Source organism: Ahaetulla prasina, chromosome 4, assembly GCF_028640845.1.
Source record: "Ahaetulla prasina isolate Xishuangbanna chromosome 4, ASM2864084v1, whole genome shotgun sequence".
NCBI classification, from domain to species: Eukaryota; Metazoa; Chordata; class Lepidosauria; order Squamata; family Colubridae; genus Ahaetulla; species Ahaetulla prasina.
This window is the reverse complement of record NC_080542.1, coordinates 105,084,321-105,109,150: the sequence shown is the minus strand read 5'-3', so window position 1 is coordinate 105,109,150 and position 24,830 is coordinate 105,084,321. Positions and strand designations below refer to the sequence as shown.

The 24,830-nt window shown below is 37.6% G+C and overlaps 1 protein-coding gene across 3 annotated transcripts in view; it reads left to right on the top strand.

Annotated features, from left to right (window-relative positions):
- The window catches only part of STK31 (serine/threonine kinase 31), a 67,018-nt gene that overhangs the window by 15,503 nt on the left and 26,685 nt on the right, over positions 1 to 24,830 (top strand). For all 3 annotated transcript variants that reach the window (XM_058181941.1, XM_058181939.1, XM_058181940.1), the window contains 6 exons: positions 720 to 878; positions 1,878 to 2,218; positions 9,680 to 9,848; positions 11,474 to 11,589; positions 13,249 to 13,408; positions 17,218 to 17,340. In XM_058181941.1, the coding sequence (XP_058037924.1) occupies positions 720 to 878; positions 1,878 to 2,218; positions 9,680 to 9,848; positions 11,474 to 11,589; positions 13,249 to 13,408; positions 17,218 to 17,340 (1,068 nt within the window). The remainder of the gene's footprint in view (positions 1 to 719; positions 879 to 1,877; positions 2,219 to 9,679; positions 9,849 to 11,473; positions 11,590 to 13,248; positions 13,409 to 17,217; positions 17,341 to 24,830) is intronic.

Below are 24,830 nucleotides of genomic sequence, written 5' to 3'. Positions count from 1 at the left end.
CATTTGCATACTTACAAGTAAGCTCCACCAAGATCTATGGGATTTATTTTTTTGATGCCTTGAAAGTCTTAAGTGCTATTGAGACAGTTACTGAGACTCTCTATTCTGTTTCCTTCCCCAGAGCAAGGAATAGATGAAGGAGATTTTCAAATAAAAGGCAGTTATAGTTAACGGTCAAATAGTTCAAATAGTGTCCACAGCTCTGATTCAGGGAAAGGTCCATAAACTTTCAGTTATAAATTAAAGTGATATTTCTTTATTCAGATTGTTTGCTCTTTGAAAACTGATTCCTAATACATCATGTTGTTTATAATGCTATTCCTGATTTTTTACATAATGTCGCTATGAGGAAAATCAGGAAGGAGGAAGGCTTTCCTGCTTTGTTCAAGTGGCTCAGTGGCTAAGACACTGAGCTTGTGGATCAGAAAGGTCAGCAGTTTGGTGGGTCGAATCCCTAGTACAGGTCTTCTGCATGAGCAGGGGGTTGGACTAGATGGTCTCCAAGGTCCCTTCCAACTCTGTTGCTGTTAAAATAAGAGTGACATGGTATAAATAGAGTTTACTTGGTACTCTTGGAGAATCCCAATCTGTGGAAAACCATTATAGGAAGCCCAGTGTTGAGGAAATGGGGTGGAGTGTCAACTGGAAAGAATACGCTTCACTACCTTACAGCTTCAAAAGGCAGATTTTTAAAATTTTTTGTTATTTTGCTGTTACAGTGTCAAGTATTATACATTGACTATGGGAATTCTGAGGTCCTCAGAAGATCAGAAATAGTTGAGATTCCTGAAAACTTGCAGTTTCCTGGTGTGGCAAAAAAGTATAAATTGTGGGGATTACAGATATCAGCTAATATAGCTTTAAATCAATTTGATCAGGTAAGCCAGATGTTTCCTGTGATTATGTTTGTGCATGTAAATTTCAAATGTAAACTCCATGGTTATAGTAGCGGCAAGGATGTGGAGAAAAATGTGTATATATAAAATTACAAAGAAAAGTAACAGCATCAGTTCTTCTCTTGATAGCGTTCGTGTTATTTTAATTATATTGTGAGCAATTTATTCATTTTTCTTTTACTGATTATGAAAATGCCCTAGTTTTAGTATGGAATAGACGTGCCTTTATAACATCTTAATGACTTCATGAAGAGACACTGAACAAGGAATTGAGTTTTTATTCTCCTCCTCCCAACCTTTCCCATTTAATTTCATTTATAAGGAGGCAAAATGGTGAAAAGCTGCCTGTCATTCATTTTTCCTCCAAGAGTTGTATAAAAGTGGGTTTCATTTTTAAATAGTTTCTGAATTGCTGGCCAGGACATTATAAATGGAGCATGTCCTTGATTACAAAGTAGCAGTCAGTATCCTTGAAGATCCTCGCATTATAAGAAACTGAGATTAAATATTCAGTTGAAAGGGATAAAAAAATAAAAAGGAGCAATTGTTTTGTTCTGATTAAAAGTCATGATTACTCGATTTTATATACCTTTCTTACTTATAAAAGAATTACCAGGCATGTTTAAGGTGTCAGAAATGAACAGGCAAAGAGATACTGTGAATATTTAGATTAACCAGCCAGCTAAGACATTCAATTTGCTTTAACAAGAACCGTCTAAGCAATACTTGAAGTGAATATACTGTTTAGTTTTGGGTTAAATCAGATTGAATGTGGCTTTGAATGATAGATGTCAAAGTGATCGAAGTACTGGAAGTAATTTGTGTATTTGTTTAATTTGTTTTTGACATAAATAATCGTAACTTTTGATGAGTCAGAGAAAGAGTCAAAGAATATATTGCAGCACTTCATTTGTTCTAAGATTCTTTAGTTGTAAGATTATATTTCAACTTCTTCTATAACTTATAAATTTTATTTTGCAGGGAAAATTATTTCTGAGTAGTTTGATATATGAAAAAGAAATGAAGTTAACATATAAAAGTGTGCATCGGGACGGTACCATTGTTGCCCAGGCAGAATGTGATTTACTGGATGTTGGAGAAGAAATGATTAAGAAAAGCTTTGTTGAACTTCGTAAATCTCCCATAAAAACAAAATTCTTGGACGCAAAGGTGGATTTCTTTTCGCATAGGAATGCCAAAACATCAACTCCAAGATTGGCTATAAATGCTTTAGCAAGTACTAGAGTGACACGTGGTTTTGGTGATAAGTTTCTGAGTGAAAGAAATGGGAATAATTCTAAAGCTCATATTTCTTCGATCCAGTAAGTTATAGTGGGAGAGGGTTTTCTGTGATATAGTTTGATAACTGTGAAAGGCAATGGTACAAAATTATTTGTTAGATTAAAGGTATGCTACCTGCACCCATGGATATAATATACTGCATCCAATTTTTAATTTTTAATTCGCTACAATGGAAAAACTATTATTCCTCACAAATTTAATTATATTAACATGAATGGGTAATTTATCTGAATTTTAAGTTTGATCCTCATTTCATTAAAGGTTGGCTTCTTGGTCCCTCCTACATTTTGGAGCATATTCGCCAGCTGAAACACCAAAGGTGGTCCAGCCTTGGTTAATGTAGCCTGAATTAGAAGGAAACGAGACTCGCATGCAAAGCTAAACCATTTGTTAAGCAATACTTTTTTATTATTTTGGTGATATAAAATATAAATGAAGACAGACAATAGGAAAGGGGAAAAGGAAAAAAGGAAAGGGGAATAAAATAGAAAAAAAATCTGCCTTCCAACTTTTTTTAGTGCAGTAAGTTACATGATAAAATTAATCTCAGCTTTTTACTTATATAAAGATAGTGGTAGCCATTTCTGTAACAACTACCTATTTAATCATCAAAAGGCAAAATTAAAACTATTTTTATCTCTTTCAAGCAGAAACTGCAGAAAAGACAAATTCCTTGTGTGTCCAATCACACTTGGCCAATAAAGAATTCTGTTCTGTTCTGTTCTATTCTATTCTATTCTATTCTATTCTATTCTATTCTATTCTATTCTATTCTATTCTATTCTATTCTATTCTAAAATGGTTTCAAGTAGAAACAAATCTAGTTACATTATTTTCCCCAAATTAAAATAGTTGCATATGTAATAAATTCCATTTTTTTCTCCAAATCTATGCCCAACAGTCATATTTTTTTATTTCTATTATATATTTATTTCAAGGATCTTCTGAATTAAAATTCAATCTGGTCCCAGTGCTCCTTTGCCTTGTTACAAGTCCACCAGATATGATAAAAACTATTTTCCTTATAATTACATTTCCAGCAAATGTTTGAAACTTCTTTATACATATTTGTCATTTTTTCCATAAATACCAATAGTATATCATTTTATAGATTTTTCTTTAAGGTTTTAGTTCAGCATAAATTTCAGCCCTTCATTCTACATATTTACCTATGTTCAAGCACTACAACCAAAATTGTTTGCCCATTGAATCATACAATATTTAATATATTCATATTTTAATTTAAGTTCAACAGCACTTTGTAAATCTTCAGAATAACAAAATAACAGAGTTGGAAAGGACCTTTGGGGTATTTTAGTCCAATCCCCTGCTCAAACCCTATCCCACCTCAGACAAATGGTTATCCAATCTATTTTAAAAAATCGCCAGTGTTGGAGCACATACAACTTCTGGAGGCAAGTTGTTCCACGGATTAATTGTTCTGTCAGGAAATTTCTCCTAAGTTCTAAGTTAGTTCTCTCCTTAATTAGTTTCTGTCCATTGCTTCTTATTCTGCCTTCTGGTACTTTGGAGAATAGATTGGACCCCCTCTTCGTTATGGCAGCCCCTTAGATATTGAAACACTACTATCATGTCACCGCTAGTCTTTTTCATTAGTCTAGACATTGCCAATTGCAATCGTTCTTAATATGTTTTAGGCTCTTCTCTGCGCTCTTTCCAGAGTCTCAATGTCGTTTTTATATAGTGGCAACCAAAACTAGATGCAATATTCCAAGTGTGGTCTTGTCAAGGCATTATAAAGTGATATTAAAATTTACATTGTCTTGATTCTATCCCTCTGTTAATGCAGCCTAAAACTGCATTAGCTTCTTTTGACAGCTGCAGCATACTGCTGATCCATATTTAAGTGATTGTCTACTAGGTCTCCTTCTCACAGTTACTATTATTAGGCCCAAGTATCACCTATTTTATATCTGTTCATTTGGTTTTTCTTGTCTAAATGTAGAACCTTAGTTTTCTTAGCATCAATTTTTCATTTTGTTAGATAGGGCACAGTGTTCAAGTCTCAAGATCCTTCTATATCTTGAGCCTATCTTCTGGGGTATTGGCTAGTTTTGCAAATTTGATGTGTTCCCTTCTTTCTCCTTGTTTATACAACTTGTTTATAGCAAGTATTGGGCCTAAGACAGAGTGTTAGGGTATTCCACTGTATACTTCTCTCCATGTAGATGCAGTTCCATTAAGGACTACATGCTAAGTGTGGTGAGTGAGCCAGTTATGACTCCATCTTGTATGTCTATCTAACCCACACTTTTCTATCTTATTTGGTAGGTTGTGGTCTACTTTATAAAATCCCTAACTGAAATCCAGATAAATTATATCAACAGAATTTTGCTAGTCCACTAAAAAGATCTTATTGTCAAAGAATGCAATAAGATTTGTTTGGCATGATCTATTTTTTAACAAACCCATGTTGGTTTCTGGTTATGATTGTGTTTGCCTCTAGATGTTTGTAGATTTGTTGCTTGGTTATCTTTTCCAGAATCTTCCCAGACATTGATGTTAGGTGGATAAGTGTTTAATTTCCTGGATCATTTTTTTCCTTTTTTGAAAATAGGAACTATATCAGCCCTTTTCCAGTCATCAGACAGTTCCCCAGTGCTCCACTTTAAAAAATATAGTTCAGTGATTTTAAGATCACAATTCATTCAGAACCTTGGGATGTAATCCATCTGGTCCTGGTAATTTAAAATTGTCTAGAGTGAATAGGTGTTCTCTTTGCATTTTTTTGCTTATTTTTTTAATATAAAATTTGTTATTTCCATTTTCCAGCATCATATTTATGTACAATCTGTTATCAATCATTAATCTTTAATTTTTATTTATTGCTGATTCGGGCCTGCCCGACTGCCACTTCCTTTCTTCACAACCTCCCTCTACCCTCTACTACTTTCCCCTCCTTCATCTCCTTCACTTTACTACTTCCTCTCCTCCTTCTCCACTCCTCCCTTCTTCCACCCTCTCTAACCTTCTTATTCCCCTCCTCCTTCTCAACTCTTTCCTACCTACTTTCTTCCCTCCTTCTACTCCTCTCTCCCTTTCTTTCTGAAATGGCAGCCGGCAGCCCCAATATCATTTCAAATTTTAATTTCATATCTTCAATCATTACTGTACATTAATAACCAATCCATGTATCATTTTTCCCCCTCCCCCTCCTTTCCCCTCCCCCCCCCGGACTTCCCAGAGCAAATACTGGGTATTATGACCAACAATCACAAGCTAAAGTATACAAAATATACATAAATTCCCACCCTTCTCTAAAACTTTAAATCCCCTCACAATAAAAATAAAGAGATAAGAAAGAATAATAAAAAAGAAAAAAGAAAAGGAGCAATACCAATACAATCTTCCCTTCACATATTGCTTCTTCTTACAGTCCATTTTTAAAATTAGTCCATCTTCTCAAATTCAAATTTTTCCACTTGTATATTCCTTCAAATTTCATAAGTCCATTTCTTAAATTACAGTCCATCTTCTTGAGCTCAAATTTTTATCACTTATATATTTCTTCAATTGTCATAATATTTAATGTCCAATCTTCCAATATTACTCCATCAGTCAAATATCATTACGAATAAAGTCTCTCAGATACAATATTTCCAACTTAACTTCATAACTTTTACTGTCTATAAATGTATCAATTAAAACGAATAATCATTTAAGTTACATCCACAATATAACAGTAAACAATTAACATCATTACCCACAACATTATCTAAATTCATAAATTTTACTTTCCATCCTTCACAAATAAATAGTATCATCCCATAGGTTTATACCAGGGGTGTCCAAAGTTTTTTTGGTGAGGGCCAAATACAGAAAAATAAGCAAAGGCCCGGGCCACACACTTTCAGTTGATTTCTTTAAAGAAATATTCATTTTCCCACCGTGTTTGAAATCTTCTACACTCACTTGCTATCTTGCGTTTCTTCGGTGCTGCCATTTCTGGTGACTCGTGGTAAATATTTTTCTTTGCTTAATTTTGTTTAGTGGAGAAGCACCTTTTCTGTGACTGGCTCCATCTAGTGTTGAAACTGAGAAGTGCAACAGGGTTGAGCTCAAGCGCCATGTGCGGGCCATATTCAATTATATTTTCAGAATTTGCTGCGGGCCAATAAAAACTGACCCGCGGGCTACAGTTGGCCCGTGGGCCGTAGTTTGGACACCCCTGGTTTATACCTTACAAATAACAAATATCAAAACCTATAATTTATATCCTAAACAAATCAATTCTAAAAATTAACCATAATCATCATATTCACATCTTAAAACATTCCTCCCCTCTCCTGTTCTATTTTCCATCATCTCCAAACCAGTTAACTTAGCATCTAACAACAAAGGATTCCCACTCTTTAAAACATTAATATAGAAATGTCTTGCTTTCATAACTGTATTAAGAAAATACTTTCTATCTCTAAAATTCACTGACAAACCCATTGGAATTTCCTATCTAAAATATATCTGATGTTTCTTAAACTCATCCACTAAAAAAGCAAATTCTCTTCTCTGTCTTAACGTTTTAGGAGGAATTTCCTTCATCATTTTTATATCTTGTCCCAATATTTGAAATTTATTTTTATAAAAGGCTTGCAAAATTTCATACCTAACCTTTTTAGTTGTAAAATAAATCCCTCGGTAATTTATTTTGTCTTGCCCACCAAGAATTAACACGATAAATTTTTTCAATATTAATCTCAAAAACTTCTGGCTTCGCACCCTTTATCTGAGCAAAAGCTTGCATAAAAATTTCTTTTAAATTTTCCTTCCTACCTTCCCTCAATCCCCTCACCCTTATATCATATTCCATTAATCTATATTGTAATCTATAGTAATATATTGTAATATTACTCTTTCTTCATCTGCCCTATCTACCTTTGCCTGTATATCTTCCATCTTATTATCTAAGTTCCAATTGTTTTGATTCTTTTGAATTTCCTCTATTTTCCTTTGCAACTCTTAAGTTAACTTTATTAACTTCTGCCAAACTATCCTCCATCTGAATACAAGACCATAATATTTGCAAAATTGCATCCTTTACCATTTTCATTTCACTCTTCTGCTCTTCCACCACTTCCTTAAAATCCAACATCTCTTTCTCTATTTCATAAAATTTTTGATCTATTTCTGAAAAACGAGTCTCCAGAAACTCCTGTAAAAAATTTCTTAATTCCTCTTTGATTTATTCTTTTAATTTTCGTATCTGAGCTGAAGAAATTTCAAAGTTTTTAGTGGCTTTTGGTACTATTTGCTTAAAAGCCATTTTTAAAAATATATAACCTACCCAGTTACAAAAAGGGGTTAAAAGGGAAAGATTCAAAAAACTTTTCTTCTAAATCGACTATAATCCCAAAGAAGAAGAAAAAAATATAAATCATAAAATTCTCATTTCTTCCATTTAGTCAGTATCTTTTTGTAGATCTCCTAATTCCACACTAGCTGTTAATAAGCATTTCCTTAACTTTCGTTTCCAATATACAAATCGCCATTTGCTCGCATTCCACAAAACGCCATTTGCTTTCTTCTCTCCTATCTTCGCAACAGATGTATCCTCTATTAGGGGCTTGCAGTCTTCTTACAAACAAATGCTAGAACTCCAGTTTCTGCTCTGTCCGCGTTGCAATCAATCACAAATCAATTTCTGCCACGGAGATTGGACGCTACGTTTTTTTCTTGTCAAAAGGCAGATGCCTTCAGAGTCTGGAGCTTTTTTCAGGCTTTGGAAGGAGCACTCCCCTCTGAGTGGCTCAACTTCAGCCTGAATGCTCATCTCTCCCTCTTTGCCCGAGGGAGAGATTTACAAGCTGCCGGACAGCTAAATTATGCTGTCCTGGCAGCTCTACACACTACGAGGTTAGTAGTCTAAAAAAGACTGCCATCAACGAAGCGGAGGCAAACCGGAAGTTGTTCCATTTTCTTGCTTATTTTGACTTGCATTCATAGTCTGCATTTTATAGTTTGTTTGTTTTTTGATAGGCTGAACTGTTTTTTTCCCAAAACAGTTTCCCAAGCTTCTTGAGTTGTTTTCATGGAATTCTTCTCAAGGTTTAAGTTTATTGAAATCAGTACTCTTGAAGTCCAAGATTCTAATTTGACTTTGTTCTGTTGCTTGTGTTTGCATAATGTTGATTTCCAATATTGCATGGTTACTCCCCTCAAGGTTCCTGTAACTTTGCCTTCTATCATTTCATATCTTACTGAGAATTAAGTCCAGTATGACTGACCTTCTAATTCTCTTCTCTACCTTTTGGAAGACAAAATTGTCTGCTAGGTTTGTCAGGAATCACTTCGATCTTCCATTAGGTGCAGTTTATCTTCCAGTTGATGTCAGAATAGTTAAAGTTCTCTGTTGCTATTGTGTGCTTCCTATATATCTTAGTTAATCAGCAAAATGCTGTATTTTCTCTGTTTGGGTATGAAAAGTTCAGGTAATCTTTTCAGAGATCCCATTTTTTATTTTTACAACAGTAAACCAGATATACAGTCTAGTATTAAAAATGTGAAATGTAAAGCTGTAAACCATTGCTTATAAAGCATAAAGGCCAAAATTGTACATTGTTTTAAAACCATATAAAAACAGATTAATAGCTCAGCATGGAAAAAGGTGACTACTTTAAAATGTTGCAGATGCTATATTCATTCCCCTACTAGCTCCAAAGTGTCTCTCAGCCCAAATAACTTTATTATTTTAGAATTGGAAGCACATGTTTAGATGCACTAGTATTTGTGTTATATAATCACAATAAATACATGTTCATTGCACTGCTGCAACACAAGCTCCATGTCTTTGTATGTATGTGCGGTTTCATGAAAAATGTACAAAATGTACAGCACTATGATGCTTTGGTGGGGCCCTGTAGGTTCTTTGATTCTGACCCATGTAAAGCAGTAAAACAACTATTTGTTACGGAACAAGCAAAAAGGAAGACAAGCTATGTGTTTGTCTTGATAACAAATGGTCATAGTATCTAGGTGATCTTGAAAAAGCTAAACAGAATCAGGTATTGGTAGTATTTGGATGGTCAAATAGCAGGTTGTGGGTCTTTTTACTTGAAAGGTTAAAAAAGTCTCAAAAGACAATAAACCTTCACATTGTCAATAAAACAAGGATGGCATATATTCTAGGAATTGAATTTGAAGCTTAATTACCATTCAAATATTAATGTGTGATGTGAATTTTTGAACCCATTTGGAATAATGCATATAGTCTTTCAGAGTTTTTCTAGCTTCCAGTGGAGTGGAACATACTGGAAAAACATATCCTTACTTTCTTAGGAAGCAGAGCCATAAAATATGCTGTTGTTTTACTCAGGTTTGTTACATAAATGATAAATTCATTAGCAGCTAGTAAAGATGTCCTAGATAGACTTGGACACAAAGTTCTTTAAAACACACCTAAAATTCTTTCAGTGAATCTTCCTTCTGTGTTCCAGTAATAATAGAATGGTAATTTGTGATTTTAGAAAAATGTCAAATGCTACCCTGGAAAAGGTAAGAGAGGATGAGACGTTGATTGAGGAGATTGAGCAACTGAAAGAAGAAAACGAGAGTTTCAAAAAAGAAAATGCTATTCTTTCCCATCATTGTGGAATGCTGGAATCAGCACTACAGAAACTGACATGTGATCTGGAGGTAGGATAAATAGAATGTTGCAAAATCCGTAATTGTGTAATTGTCAATCTTCCAATATTAATGTAGAAAATTTTTCCTCCTCAGTTTAAAAAGTGAAGGTGGATGCTTGATGACCTTGGTCAGTGTTTCTTAAGGTAAAGGTAAAGGTTCCCCTTGCACATATGTGCTAGTCGTTCCCGACTCCAGGGGGCAGTGCTCATCTCTGTTTCAAAACCGAAGAGCCAGCGCTGTCCAAAGATGCCTCCATGCTCATGTGGCCGGCATGACTAAACGCCAAAGGCGCACAGAATGCTGTTACCTTCCCACCAAGGTGGTCCCTATTTTTTCTACTTGCATTTTTTACGTGCTTTCGCTAGGTTGGCAGAAGCTGGGACAAGTAATGGGAGCTCACCCCGTTATGCGGCACTAGGGATTCGAACCACCAAACTGCCGACTTTTCAGTTGACAAGCTCAGCATCTTAGCCACGTGAGCCACCGCGTCCCTTCAGTATTTCTTAGACTTTGTCAATTTAAGAAGTAGGGACTTCAAGAATTCCCATCCAACACTATCATAAGAAACACTGATATAGATGTTCTTTCTTTAATGTGTTTAACTTTTGTCAGTAGATTTTGTGGGCCTGACCAAATGTAATGAGTATAAAGGGGAAAGTACCTGAGACAATAGTGGTCCAGCTAATATAAGCAATTCTTTACAGTCTTAATTTGTTAGCCTGGTATCTTTTAGCTCAAGAATAGTTAGTCCACAATCACTTGTAACCAAACCCTTTTGGCTATGATTGCTAAAAATTGGAGGCATTGTTCACCATTCGAGGCAGAAACCCACAAAAATATAAGCTATAATGCAGGCTTATCATCAGAGGTGGGATACTGCTGGTTCTATCCAGTTCTGCCCACCCGCCCTGACATAATGTGTGAGTACTGTGCATGCGCAGAAGGCCGTGCATATGCACATAGGTGACATGTGCAAGTGAAGCAAGCTCACATTTGCAAACCGATAGAATAGAATAGAATAGAATAGAATAGAATAGAATAGAATAGAATAGAATAGAATAGAATAGAATTTTATTGGCCAAGTGTGATTGGACACACAAGGAATTTGTCTTGGTGCATATGCTCTCAGTGTACATAAAAGAAAAGATACGTTCATCAAGGTACAACATTTCCAACACAATTGATGATCAATATATCAATATAAATCATAAGGATTGCCAGCAACAAGTTATAGTCATACAGTCATAGGGAAGGTAAGTGAATCCCACCTTTGTTTATCATGGTCTTAAAATCAAACTCTGAAACTCATCTTCTGTGTTGGAAAATGTTGCCTTGCCCAGATGTGTAACATGGCTTCATTCAATTTGCTTTATCATGTTTTGCCTTCCTTAGTAATAATAAATGTGTCCCTTGATTGCTGAAAGGCTAACTACCCTCTGGTTATATTGGCTTTTCATCTCCACCATTTCCACTTAAAATATTTATTCCAGTACTATTTTCCTTTGCCTGAAGCAAAAATCTGTGTACTAAGGACTAAGATCTACTTAGTCCTGTTCAGTTCTTCAGTGAAAGATTGATGGCCTGTAAGAAGAAGTATTGGTGGGCTGATGCTTTAATTGGTATATCCAATGCAGAAAGAAAAGAAAGCTTCCGAGGAAAGCCTTGATTTTATGGAAAATAGGCTGCTCAGTTATGTAGGAACTACAATGAAAAAATTGGCTATCAGCTTTGAAAAATTGAAAGAAATGAGGTAAGCATATTTCCAGACTATATCTGTAAAGGATATTTTTTAGTTAGTGTAAGTAATAATAATGTTTTTCAAACATTGATTTACTCTTACGATAACCTATGATTTATTTAAGCATAGTTTATGTGAAATAGATATAGCAAAATAAGCTGGGGGTTATTTCGAGAAATAATTTGAGATATTGCAGTCAAAAAAATAATAATTAAAAAGTGAAAATGGGCAACATTTCACAAGTTTTATGCCTTTTCAGTTTCATGATTTTGTCTGTTCCCAGCTAAAATCTCAAGAGTTCTCATGGAAAACATTGACATCTTACAAGATTTAGTTGTCTTGCATATTTTGGGATTTTTGTCCATTTGTTTCTAAAGCAGATTTGTTTAATTTTGAAAAGCCAAAGGTGGTATCCAGGAATCTTGTACTGGTTTTCAGAAGCACTATATAAGTGCATGCAGACAACCATGAATCCATTTTTACTACCACATTAGCTGAATTTATATATAAGTAAAAGATTGTACTGTGTTTCAAGTTACATTGATCAGGGTGATACTAAAAATAGCCTACACATAATCCTTGACCTTACGGTGGACCTCCAAAAGGTACTTATGATGGCCACTCACCCCTCTTCTGGTCATATGATCACTGTCAACTCCTGAACAGTCACGTTTTGGACACTTAGCAACTGGTCCACATTTATGGCCATTTGCAGCACACCTAACATAAATAAAAATGTAATTATGTACAATATTTAAGTCAATGTGTTTGATTATTGAAAGGTGGATCACAGTACCAACTTCTGTAGAAAGTTAGTGTTTTGGCTCCCTCTCTCCCCTTGCTTCCATTGGTTATTTGGCATAGTGAAACATTTGAACAGCTGTAAAGAAAAGGGATAATGTGTCATGAGGCAGAGGCTTGTATATAAGTTGACTTTGTATATAATATACAAATATATATATTTAATTATATTTATATATAATGTATATCAAGTTGACTTTGTATATAATATACAAATGGATGAAGACTATTCTTAACATAGTGTAAGCTGCCCTGAGTCTTCGGAGAAGGGCGGGATATAAATGCAAATAAAAAAACAAAAACAAAACAAAAAAAAATGGAACAGGGTAGAAAGAGCAAGGAAGTGAGAAAAAAGAGTTGGAATAGAAGAGGCAAGCACGGAGGAAATATAAGAAGGTATAAAAAGCAGAATAGGTTAGCAGCTTCGCAGTTGGTGAGGAAACAGGAAGGAGGGTAAGCTGGGGTGAAGGAAAGAAATGAAGGGAAATATAGCAGCAGGCAACCTATGGGGAGGTGTAGGAAGGAAGGCTGGGGAATGAGAAAGGAACAAGACAGTTCAAAGACTAAGCATAGTCTGGGGCTGAACTTTATACATTCTTGATAAATACTATTGCTTTATCTTTTAAAGAGTAAAATTACCCAAGCATATTGTTTCATTATGTCTCTGATAATAGTATTCTACATGAAAGGTTTAATCTGTTCTTGTGTATTCTTTTATTGTACGTCAGATAGAATCAATTATACTTGGAATATTGGGACATATTTTATTGAGTAAAAATAGCTGCAAGAGATACATAGCAATGGATGTTAATTATATAATGGACCTTAATTATATAGTATTATAAATGTTCATTTTTAAATATCATTCAGGCAAAATCATGCAACAGTTCATTTGGGAGAAGATCTTTTAGAAACTGCAAATAAAATTACCAAAGATAAACTTGTAGACCCTCAGTCCATGGAAACGCTGGAAAAGATATGGGCAGATTATAATACCTCCCAGCAAGAAATACGCCTTTGCAAAGATGTGGTAGGTGACATATCGTACCATTTTATGGCAAATCATAAGCTCCGATTATGTCTCTTAAATTTTGTTGATGTAGCTGCTTATGTTTGTTAGCAAAAGGATTGCCAAGGATTTAAAATGTGACCATATTTTGCTAATATATAATGTATTCATATTTATTTATTAATTTATTTGATTTTTATCCCACTTTATTACTTTATAAGTAACTCAAGATGGTGAATATCCATAATATTCCTATTTTTCTACAACAACCCCATGAGTTGAGTTGGGCATAGAGAGTGTAATTGGCTGAAAATCACCCAGCTGGCTTTCATGCCTAAGGCAGGACTAGAATTCATAAGTCTCCTGGTTTTTGGTCCTTAACCATTAAACCAAACTGGCTCCAAGTTAGAGCTGTCACAGATTATGGATTTTGTGCAGGGGAGAAAGCAACTTGCATGGCATGATTAGCAAATTTTTATAGCTTTTCTCTTCCCTCTACTGATCAGCAATGGGATAGTTGAATAGAATACAATTTGAGAATTTGTTGGACTGCAACATCTCTGTGTGTGTGAGAGAGAGAGAGAGGGAGAGAGAGGGAGAATAAACGTCTTAAGGTTTTTACAGGTACTAGTCAAATGAAATTTCTTGTTAGTCCTACCCACTAGAACAGAGGTCAGCAACCTTAAACACTCAAAGAGCCATTTGGACCCATTTCCCACAAAAAAGAAAACTCTGGGAGCCACAAAAACTGTGTGGGTGTGGCCAACTCGATGTCACTCCCACCCAGTCACATGACCACCACCCCAGACATGCCTACACAGCCGGTCATTAGGGCAGAGAACTGGTTGTTGAATTATTTGCCCTCGCCTTCCTTCCCCCCTTTTGATTTCACCTTCCTTCCCCCCTTCCTCGATTTCACCTTCCTTCCCCCCTCCTCTGATTTTTTCTTCCTTTAATCCTGTATATTAGGGTTCGTTATTTTTCTATTTATTAAAGAATGCTGTGAGGCTTAGAAGCTCTCAGCAAAAATAACAGCAGCTTGTCTTTGTGGCTGAAGTTATCCCAGGCTGCTATTTACACACCCACACACCTACCTATTTTATTCTACTTTCCCTGGGTCCTTGGGAAAGGAATGGCATCTTTTCCCCATCCCCGTCTTTAATAATCAGAACTTTGCACCCGCGTGAGATTTAAGCACACATTTTCACTCACTCCCCCCACCCAGAAAAAAAACAGGATTCAGAAACGTGAACCAGAAAACCCAGAGGAGAGTCCCCTCTGGACTTGGGGGAGCGGAGAGAGAAAGAAAGAGAGGAGGGCCCCCGGGGGGAGGCTACCAGAGTGAGAACTTGGTGCGTTGTGGGGCTGCTGCATTTTATGCCCATTGCCTCCAACCAAGGCCCTTTGCTTCCCCATGGAAAATGCTCCAAAGCGGGTGGGGAGGCAAAGAGCTGGTCGATACCATGGAGCGAGTTCTGTATCCGTTCCCCCCTCGCAGCCTTTTAACTACTATTGTCCTACCTTGCCTTTCCCTCCCCTTAAAACGAGGCTAGGGAAGAAAGCCGGGAGGGGGGGAATCTAAGGGAAGGAAGAAGAGACCCAAGCAGATCCCTCTCTGAATAGCCTTCCACCCAGATTTTGACTGATTTCCTTTCCTATCCTCCGACGAACAGACCCCACCTACCTTTCTGGACTCTGGACTGTCGGGCCTTTATTTTCCTCAATTATTGGGGGAAATTGGATTTTTATTGGGTCTTCCCCCTGCCCCACGCCAAAAGGAAAGCCAGCTGGGCTTCTCCTCCTAGAAGTCCCCCTACCCTTCCCTCTTTGGGACAGAGGATTGCGCGCTGGAAACGCCTGTTGGGGTGACATTGGAGCGTGCCTTCTGACCCTCCTGCAGTTGGCCCGCAACTTTCCGCACTGGTCCAGGAGCAGCTTGCTGAGGAGGGAGTAGGCGAGCAGCCCTAATGCCTTCACTGCACTACCCCACTGCCCCATTGCTTCCCGGCTTCCTCAAAGGCATAGCATGTTTCAAAGACAGCAACTCATGTCTGGAGGTCAGGCATCTCCACATCCGACCTGCCAATGGGGGCGCTTCTGCCAGGCCAACTGCCCCCCTCCCACTGGGCTTTTGTGCTCACCGCTCAGCTGGGGGGGGGGAGCATTTCCACATGCCAACTTCTTCTTTCTCTTGGCCCTGCTGATGAGGGAGGAGAAAGGCCTGGCTTGGGGGATGGCCCCCACCCTGCAATATTCACTCCCGCCATTCTCTCCCAGACCTCTTTGCTGGTGGCAACAGCAAATGTACACAACGAAGACGGGATCCTGTTGCCGCGCAAAGGCAAGTACAGGGGTGTTTCACTCCTGCACTAAGGGTCCAGCCATCACTATTGCCGCGACTAGAGTGACAGCTCTTTCATCCCTTTGCCATGACAGGGAGCTGTAGCAGAAGGATGAAAGAACTGTATGTGGCTCCAGAGTCGCGGGTTGCCGACACCTGCACTAGAATAATCTTCCTAGATGTAGTTATTAGGAATTTAAATTATTAGAGGTAGCTACTGTTGGTAGGAATTTAAATTCCTAAATGTAGCCACTCGGAATTTAAATTAGTAATTACATCCAGGAAGATTATTATATTGGGTAGATCCAATGACAGGAAATTTTTCATTCGAATGAAAATTGAATTCAAGACTTCCATATCTTTTTTATCATTCATTTTATTGGTCTTGTTAATTTTATATGATTCTTATGCTTATTGCATGTCCATTACTTACAGGTTATTCCGTTAATTGTTAAACTGTTTTCAAGAGGGTAAATTAATCTTCCCTGCAACTAAATGTGTGAGAGAGGATGTTCTATCTCACTCTGTGTCTCTCCCCTCCCGAAGCTCAGCCTCTGGATTGAAAAACTGTGTAAATTCATGTAGAAACTACCATACGTTTTTGGTCTTAAAAGGTCCTATAAAGTAGCTTGGGAAAAGTCCATAAGTGAGGGTGAAATATTTGACATAACTTTATATAATAAATATAGTTTTCTTTTAAAAAAAATTAATAAATAAAAAGGTATATAAACAAATGTGAATATTTTCTTCATTGGTTATATGTCAGCAGATAAACAAAAGGACATACTGCGTGAGAGCTGTTCTTTCTGTTGTTGCTCACTTGTCTAATTGCAAGTATTGAGAATTGCCTGCTTTTGCTTTCATCTGTACTGGCTTGTAAGCGTGTACATGATACAACATTTGTTTCTGCACCAGTATCTGAAAACTGATGTCTTGGATCAATGTCAGCGCTGTATTAGGTTGTACAAAAACCTGAAGGTAGATCAGGATGCACTTTAGAAACACTTCTTGTGCTTAAATTCATTTTCACATGGTATGATTAACTGCCTAAATTTGGGGTTGTCCTATACAGGAGGTCCTTGATTTAGAACCATTTGTGATTTAGTGATAGTTCAAAGTTACAACAGCACTGAAGTGATAGTCCTCACACTTAAAACTGTCATAACGTTCCCTAATTCCCTAAGAATTTGGATTCTTGGTAAATGGCATGTATTTATGATGGTTGCATTGTCTTTGGATCATTGCAATTTGTGACCTTCCCAGATGGATTCTAATAAGCAAAATCAGTGGGAGAAGCCAGATTGGTTAGCGATTACATGATTCACAATTACAGTGGTTTATTTAACAATTGTGGCAGAAAAGGTTATAAACATGGGTGCAACTTACTTAACAACTCCTTTGCTTAGCAGAAATTTTGGTTCCAGTTGTGGTTGTAAATTGTAAATTCTCTACTGAAGAAGACCTCAATTGTGCATTCTCTTCTGCACAGGATGAAATACAAAGCTTGATTCTCCAGAGGAATGAATTGCAACATAAATTGTACAAAGCTGTAGAAGAATTTATTGTGGAAGTAGATGATCTGCCTCTTTCTGAGCGCTTAGAAACGTTGAAGGTTGGGTCCAAAGTGGCATTGTACTTATTTTATGTTTATGAGATGTTCTCCAGATCAGATTACAATTTTGTATTATCATAAACAGTAACTTAAAACAGTCATAGGATCATTCTGACATTTCATTTTGCAAACATTAATATTTAAATTAACTTCTGATGTAACCTTAGAGCCTCCTGATGCTGCTGTTTCTAATCTGAAATATTGACAAAATGTGCATCGTGTTTTACTTTTAAACAGTCTATGCAATCTGAGCAGGTCATGCTATTCAAAATAGTATTTAGGAATGACATCAGAATAGGCATATGTGTATGTGTGTGTGTGTGTGTGTGTGTGTGTGTATGTGTGTGTGTGTGTGTATATATATATATATATATATATATATATATATATATATATATATATATATAGAGAGAGAGAGAGAGAGAGAGAGAGAGAGAGAGAGAGAGAGAGAGAGAGAGAGAGAGAGAGAGAGGGAACATGCTGTTCCTGTTTGGGATCTGCTATGTAATACAAAAACAAGTAATAATAGACAAAATTAAAGCTAAGAAAAAAGAGAAAGAAAAGGATCTCTAAATGTACTGTTAGAAAATGTTTTCTCATTCATAAAAAACTAATATATCACACTAATTAGCCATTTGAGTTTACTTATTTTTCCACTTTTACAAAAAACTTCTTATACTGAGATCCACAAAGGTATTTTCAAGTATAGACTAGCTTTATATTTATTCCATATTCTCAATATGGCTATAATGTATTCTTTTTAAACTATACCCTATACACTGCCCTTAGCCCCTCTTTGAGGGAGATTGGCAGTGCAGAAATGTGAAAAATATATAGATAAATAAACAATTTGATTAACTCAAATTCCAAAGAGCCATCAAAAGTATTGGACGCTACACAGTTGGGGTTTTATATCTCGCTATAAGAGTTGGTTTTATTTTGGAAAAAGAATACCCAGGACATAAAAGTAAAAGGTACAAACATGCTGATGTGAGTTGTTTCCATGTGAATTGTCTTATACCATCTTTTGTTTTTATTAACTATTTGTAGTATATAATGTTCTCTAAACATGCCTGTGTACAATATTATACTATTTTTATTATTTATTTATTTATTTTGTCACAACAGTATATATAAGCATAAGCATGAAAATAACCGTATATACTCGAATATAAGCCGATCCGAGTATAAGCCGAGGTCCCCAATTTTACCCCAAAAAACTGGGGTAAACTGGGGACTCGAGTATAAGCCAAGGGAGGGAAATGAGGCAGCTACCGGTCAGGGAAAGCCTCCCTCCCTCAGCCGAGAAGGCTGGCGGCTCCCCCGCCCCGCCCTCTCACTGCACCGGCAGGGCTTCCCCACGCTAATGCAAAAGCCCGCCAAGTTTGCACCATCCGGTATAATGTGAAAAAAAGAAGAAAAAAAAAAACCTCGAGTATAAGCCGTATATACTCGAGTATAAGCCGAGGGGACGTTTTTCAGCACAAAAAACGTGCTGAAAAACTCGGCTTATACTCGAGTATATACGGTATATAATATATAAGCATATATATAAGCATGAGTATGTAATAACTATATTAATTGGATATAATGAAAGGAAACAATAGGACAGGAACGGTAGGCACGTTTATGCTCTTATGCATGCCCCTTACAGTCCTCTTAGACTACTACTACTATTATTCTCTGCTATATAATACTTGTACTAATATTACTATTGCTACTGTACTATTTACTATTATTAATATGATGGTGATATTATCCATTCAGTCATATTCGAGAGTGTGTTCTTATGCATCTTGGTCCGTCTTTATTCCCCCCTGCCCCAGATATCTTTTACTGTTATTTTCTTCTTTATTAATAGGCAGCAGGTAAAGCACTAGCACTTGCCCAGTATTGTGCTGGCTTGGCTGTACCTCTTTTCCTCCTTCTGTCTCTGTGAAGAAAATGGCTTTTTTTATTTGGCTTTTTTCTGGCAGCATTGGCTGCTGTTTCAGAAGCATGCATGTTCCCTCTGTTCTCCTTGCTTCTCCTCCTCCACTTGCTTCAGAGTGAAGTATTTTATGAGCAATTCTGCATAAGGAACCCAGGGAGAGGGCTCAAATAGGAGGAGAGAAAGGCAACACAGATACATGTAGTTTTCTCTACTCTTCTACAATGACATTTCTAAAAAAATCTTCAGTTCACTACAATCTTCAGTAAAATCTTGGCTTTATTGTACTATAAATGTTCAGACCACCCAAGTTTCAATTCATATCCTTTTAGCTCAAAATCTTTTCTATCAACATCCTCTTTTTCATCCAACTAAATAGCAAGCTGCAAAATACAATTTCAAATAGGGTAACCCCAGGCCTTCTCTTTCTTTTACATCTTGTAAAACTTTATATTCAATTATTATTTATCATATTAATACCCATATATTTACTTTCAATCTTAAAAACCATTTTATTCATCAATTGTTCATCTTATAACCTCTTATTAGTGTTAATGTCTTTGTTAATCTTGAAACCTAATGAACCAAACTATTCTTTATTTAACAGTGCCTTTATTTAATTTGTTTTTTACAATCTTCCACTTCCATTTCTTTTTTTATTCCTGCTGAGAGAATTTTTTCATCCAAATGTTTATAAATCAAATATTTTATATTTTTCTTTAGATGACTCTGTTGTAAGCAAATATATTTTAATTTTGTTAAGTATTGAAAAAATCTATTAAGCATCTGTTCCATTTATATTTTATAATTAAAAATTCAGAAAAGTCAATATCTGTGGAACCTAATTCAGAATTATCTCTTTCAGATTCCTTCTGTGTTGCAATCTGTCTTTTTTTGAGGATCTCTTTCAACTCCAACTGATCATAATTTTGCAGTCTTTCTTTCCCACCAATTTACTATTCTTTTACACATTTGTTCTACATTTTGAGTTTTGCTCATTTTCTCAGCATGACAAAGCCACCTCAGTATACTTCTTTCTATTTTATTCCACAAATCATCTACAAATCTATTTTGTAACAATTTAAATTCCTTAACAGGTTTAAGGTTTTTTAAACTCTTGTTTCAAACTCAGTACTGCATATGTTAGGTAAGCTTGTCTCCACAAGATGGCAGTCTTCAAGCTTTTTCAATTGTGCCATTAGCAAAGGAGTAGACATTCTGCCAATCTTGGCGTTTACAAATCTCTGAAATATTTCACTTAAAAAAAAGGATTCTTTTGATCAGAGTCAAATTGCTGTTTGGCATTAATTTTTGAAATAGGTCTCTAATATTACATCAGGACTTCAAGTATTTAATCTCACAGTCACCGTTCAAAATCACAGTTGTCTCTGTTTTTATTCTTTCTTGGAACGGCCTTGCAAAAGATGTATTTAAAATAATTTCATATTCAGTTATTTTTCATGTCGATGCTTTAGAACAGGGATGTCAAACTTGATTCCATCGCAGGCTGCATGGGTATGTGTGTGTGGCCTGGTCATCGCAGCTCACTGGTTAGGCGTGGCCGATCCCGGGGCTGCAAGGGCCAGTCCCTCACAGTCTCCGGGACAGCCCTGCCGGCCAACTCCACTGCCTATTGTGGCCCAAATATTTGACATGTGCTTTAGAAAGTCTGGTTTTCTTGCTTTAAATATTTTTGAATAGTAACATATATTTTTATTGCTTTTCTGCTATAAATTTTTTTAAAATGATAATATTTGAAAGGTTGAACATCTTTTCAGAATTGTGAAAGAGAAATAAGATTATGATATACTGCTTACCGGATTGGCTTAATTCTACTGCTTTTCAATAGAGTTAGCTTTCCATACTCACGTGAAAAATGAATGAGTTTGATTCATGGGATGAGTTTGATTCTGTGGCTCCCGAGGACGTGGACAGGCTGCTGGGGAGGTTACATGCCACTACATGTTTACTGGACCTGTGTCCCTCCTGGCTGGTGCTGGCCACTCAGGAGGTGACACGAGGCTGGCTCCGGGGAATTATAAATGCTTCTTTGTTGGAAGGGGTTTTCCCCGCTGCCTTGAAAGAGGCGGTGGTGAGACCCCTCCTCAAGAAGCCTTCCCTGGACCCAGCTATTTTGGGTAACTACCGTCCAGTCTCCAACCTTCGCTTTGTGGCGAAGGTTGTAGAGAGTGTGGTGGCATGGCAGCTTCCCCAGTACCTGGATGAAGCCGTCTATCTAGACCCGTTCCAGTCCGGCTTCCAGTCCGGGTACAGCATGGAGACAGCTTTGGTTGCGTTGGTGGATGACCTCTGGAGGGCCAGGGATAGGGGTTCCTCTGCCCTGGTCCTGTTGGATCTTTCATCGGCTTTTGATACCATCGACCATGGTATCCTGCTGCGCCGGTTGGAAAGTTTGGGAGTGGGAGGCACCGTTTATCGGTGGTTCTCCTCCTATCTCTCTGACCGGTCGCAGACCGTGTTGACAGGGGGGCAGAGATTGACCGCGAGGCGCCTTACTTGTGGGGTGCCTCAGGGGTCGATTCTCTCGCCTCTCCTGTTCAACATCTACATGAAGCCGTTGTGCGAGGTCATCAGTAGCTTCGGGGTGAGTTATCAGCTGTACGCTGATGACACTCAGCTGTACTTTTCCACCCCGGGCCACCCCAACGAAGCTGTTGAACTGCTGTCTCGTTGCCTGGAGACCGGACGGGTGTGGATGGGGAGAAACAGACTCAGACTCAATCCATCCAAGACAGAGTGGCTGTGGATGCCGGCACCCTGGTACAGTCAGCTGCAACCGCAGCTGTCTGTTAGGGGCAAGTCACTGGCCCCAACAGAGAGGGTACGCAACTTGGGCGTTCTCCTGGATGGATGGCTGTCGTTTGAAGATCATTTGGCGGCCGTCTCCAGGAGAGCCTTTTACCAGGTCCGCCTGGTCCGCCAGTTGCGTCCCTTTCTGGACCGGGATGCCTTATGCACGGTCACTCATGCTCTCGTCACTTCCCGCCTGGATTATTGAAATGCTCTCTACATGGGGCTACCCCTGAAGTGCACTCGGAGACTCCAGTTAGTCCAGAATGCAGCTGCGCGGGTGATCGAGGGAGCTTCTCGTTGCTCCCAGGTAACACCGCTCCTGCGCAGTCTGCACTGGCTACCTGTGGTCTTTCAGGTGCGCTTCAAGGTTTTGGTTACCACCTTCAAAGCGCTCCATGGCTTAGGGCCCGGGTACTTACGGGACCGCCTGCTGTTACCTTATGCCTCCCATCGACCCGTACGCTCTCACAGAGAGGGTCTCCTCAGGGTGCCGTCCGCCAAGCAATGCCGGCTGGCGGCCCCCAGGGGAAGGGCCTTCTCTGTTGGAGCACCTACTCTCTGGAACGACCTTCCCCCCGGTTTGCGCCAAATATCTGACCTTCGGACCTTTCGCCGGGAATTAAAAACTCACTTATTTATTCAAGCGAGACTGAACTGATTTTTTTTGTTAAATTTTAAATTTTAAATTTTTAATCCTTTGTAATTTTATATGGGGTATTTTAGGTTAGGTCAATCTGACGGTTTTAATTCGGCCACTATTGAATAGGTATTTTATTTTGATATTTTAACTTTGTATACTTACTGTTTTTATCTTTGGCTGTACACCGCCCTGAGTCCTTCGGGAGAAGGGCGGTATAAAAATTTAAATAAATAAATAAATAAATAAATAAATAAATGTGAGAATTAAATGCTTCAGTCTAAATAACAGTGAACTTCCAGCATGCAGCAGTCCTTTTAATATATGCATATTGATGATTTTTCAGGGACCTGTAACTAAGTAAAAATGAAAGTGTTTGTGCGTAACTATTACATTCAGAAGGAATAACATTTATAGATCTCATACAGACATGTTTCTATTTGATGTTTAGTAGATGGCAAAGATTCACCCTGGGGAAAAACCTCTTCAGAAGTCTTCAAGGAATGCAGATGTTGAAATTCATTTTCTATAATGACTCTTAATAGTTCTAGTTCTATAATAGGGATATTTAAAAATAATGAATTGCTTTAATTATGTGGAATTGTCTCATGAGTCCTCCAATTAATAAGGATTTCTGGGAACTTCTCAGTTCAGTTGCTACTTTCCCTTTTGCGATATGAAATATTCTTTTTGAAATTAGTACAAATCTATTTAATTATTTATTAAACTTGTTTGCCACCTGACTCAATAGGTCTGGACGATAATTACAACAACAAAAAATGCAGTAATATAATAAAATCCATAAAACACGTTATTGATAGTTGCGAAGTCATGTCTGACCCATCGTGATCCCATGGACAACTTTCCTCCAGGCCTTCCTGTCCTCTATCATCCTCTGGAGTCCGTTTAAACTCGTGCCTACTGCTTCAGTGACTCCATCCAGCCACCTTCGTTCTCTGTCATCCCTTTCTTCTTTTGCCCTCAATTTTTCCCAGCATTAGACTCTTCTCCAGTGAGTCCTTCTTTCTCATTAAGTGGCCAAAGTATTTCAGTTTCATCTTCAGGATCTGGCCTTCTAAAGAGCAGTCAGGGTTGATCTCTTCTAGAACTGACTTGTTTGTTTGCCTTGCAGTCCAAGGGACTCGCAGGAGTCTTCTCCAGCACCAGCACCAGAGTTCAAAGGCCTCAATTCTTTGGCGCTCAGCCTTTCTTATGGTCCAACCTTCACAGCCATACATTGCAACTGGGAAAACCATAGCCTTGATTATACGCACTTTTGTTGGCAGGGTGATGTCTCTGCTTTTTAGTACGCTGTCTAGATTTGCCATAAAACATAAATGAAGGTAAAAAGAAATAAGCATGTTGAAGTGAGAGATCTCATTCTCCCTTACCAAAGACCTAGGTGAAAAGCCAGGTTTTCACACTTTTTTAAACAACAGCAAAGTGGGGGCCATCTGGATCTTGGGAGGAACTTTATTCCAGAAGGTAGGTGCAGCTTGCAGAATGTACAGTTCCAGGGATTGAGAAATGACATTGTTTAGTTGAAGGAATTCAGAGCATGTCAGCCCTACAAAATCTTAAGATGGGTAGCTATTATAGAAAGCATCTTTGCTTCATTTTTGTTTTCATGCACTTCAGAGACTCTCCTGATTTTCTCTTATTTCCCACTACTTCATTCTTCCTGCATATAATTATAATATCTATTTCTGGTTTCAATTATTTTCAAACAGTATACAGTAACCATTCACATCCATGATAGTTTGGTGTATGTTGTGCTATAGTGTTAGAACTGGCAAGCTTTAAAACATGAAATTAGCCTTAGGACCTACAATCTTTTTGCATTTTCCATCTAAAAGCATGACAGGAACTGGAGGAGCTGTTTCAATCCAAGTAGTTTTCAGCTTACAACCATTTGTTCAGCAACCATTCAAAGTAGCAATGCCATGGAATGAAGACATTTTAAGACCGATGCTCAAAATTATGGATGTTGGAGCACCTTTATAGTTACATGATCAAAATTGGAGACTTGGTGGCCCACCTGCACTTAGGATTGCAGGAGCACTTCAACTCATCCCACCTGTCTTATCTCCCCCCACCCCATCTTTGCCA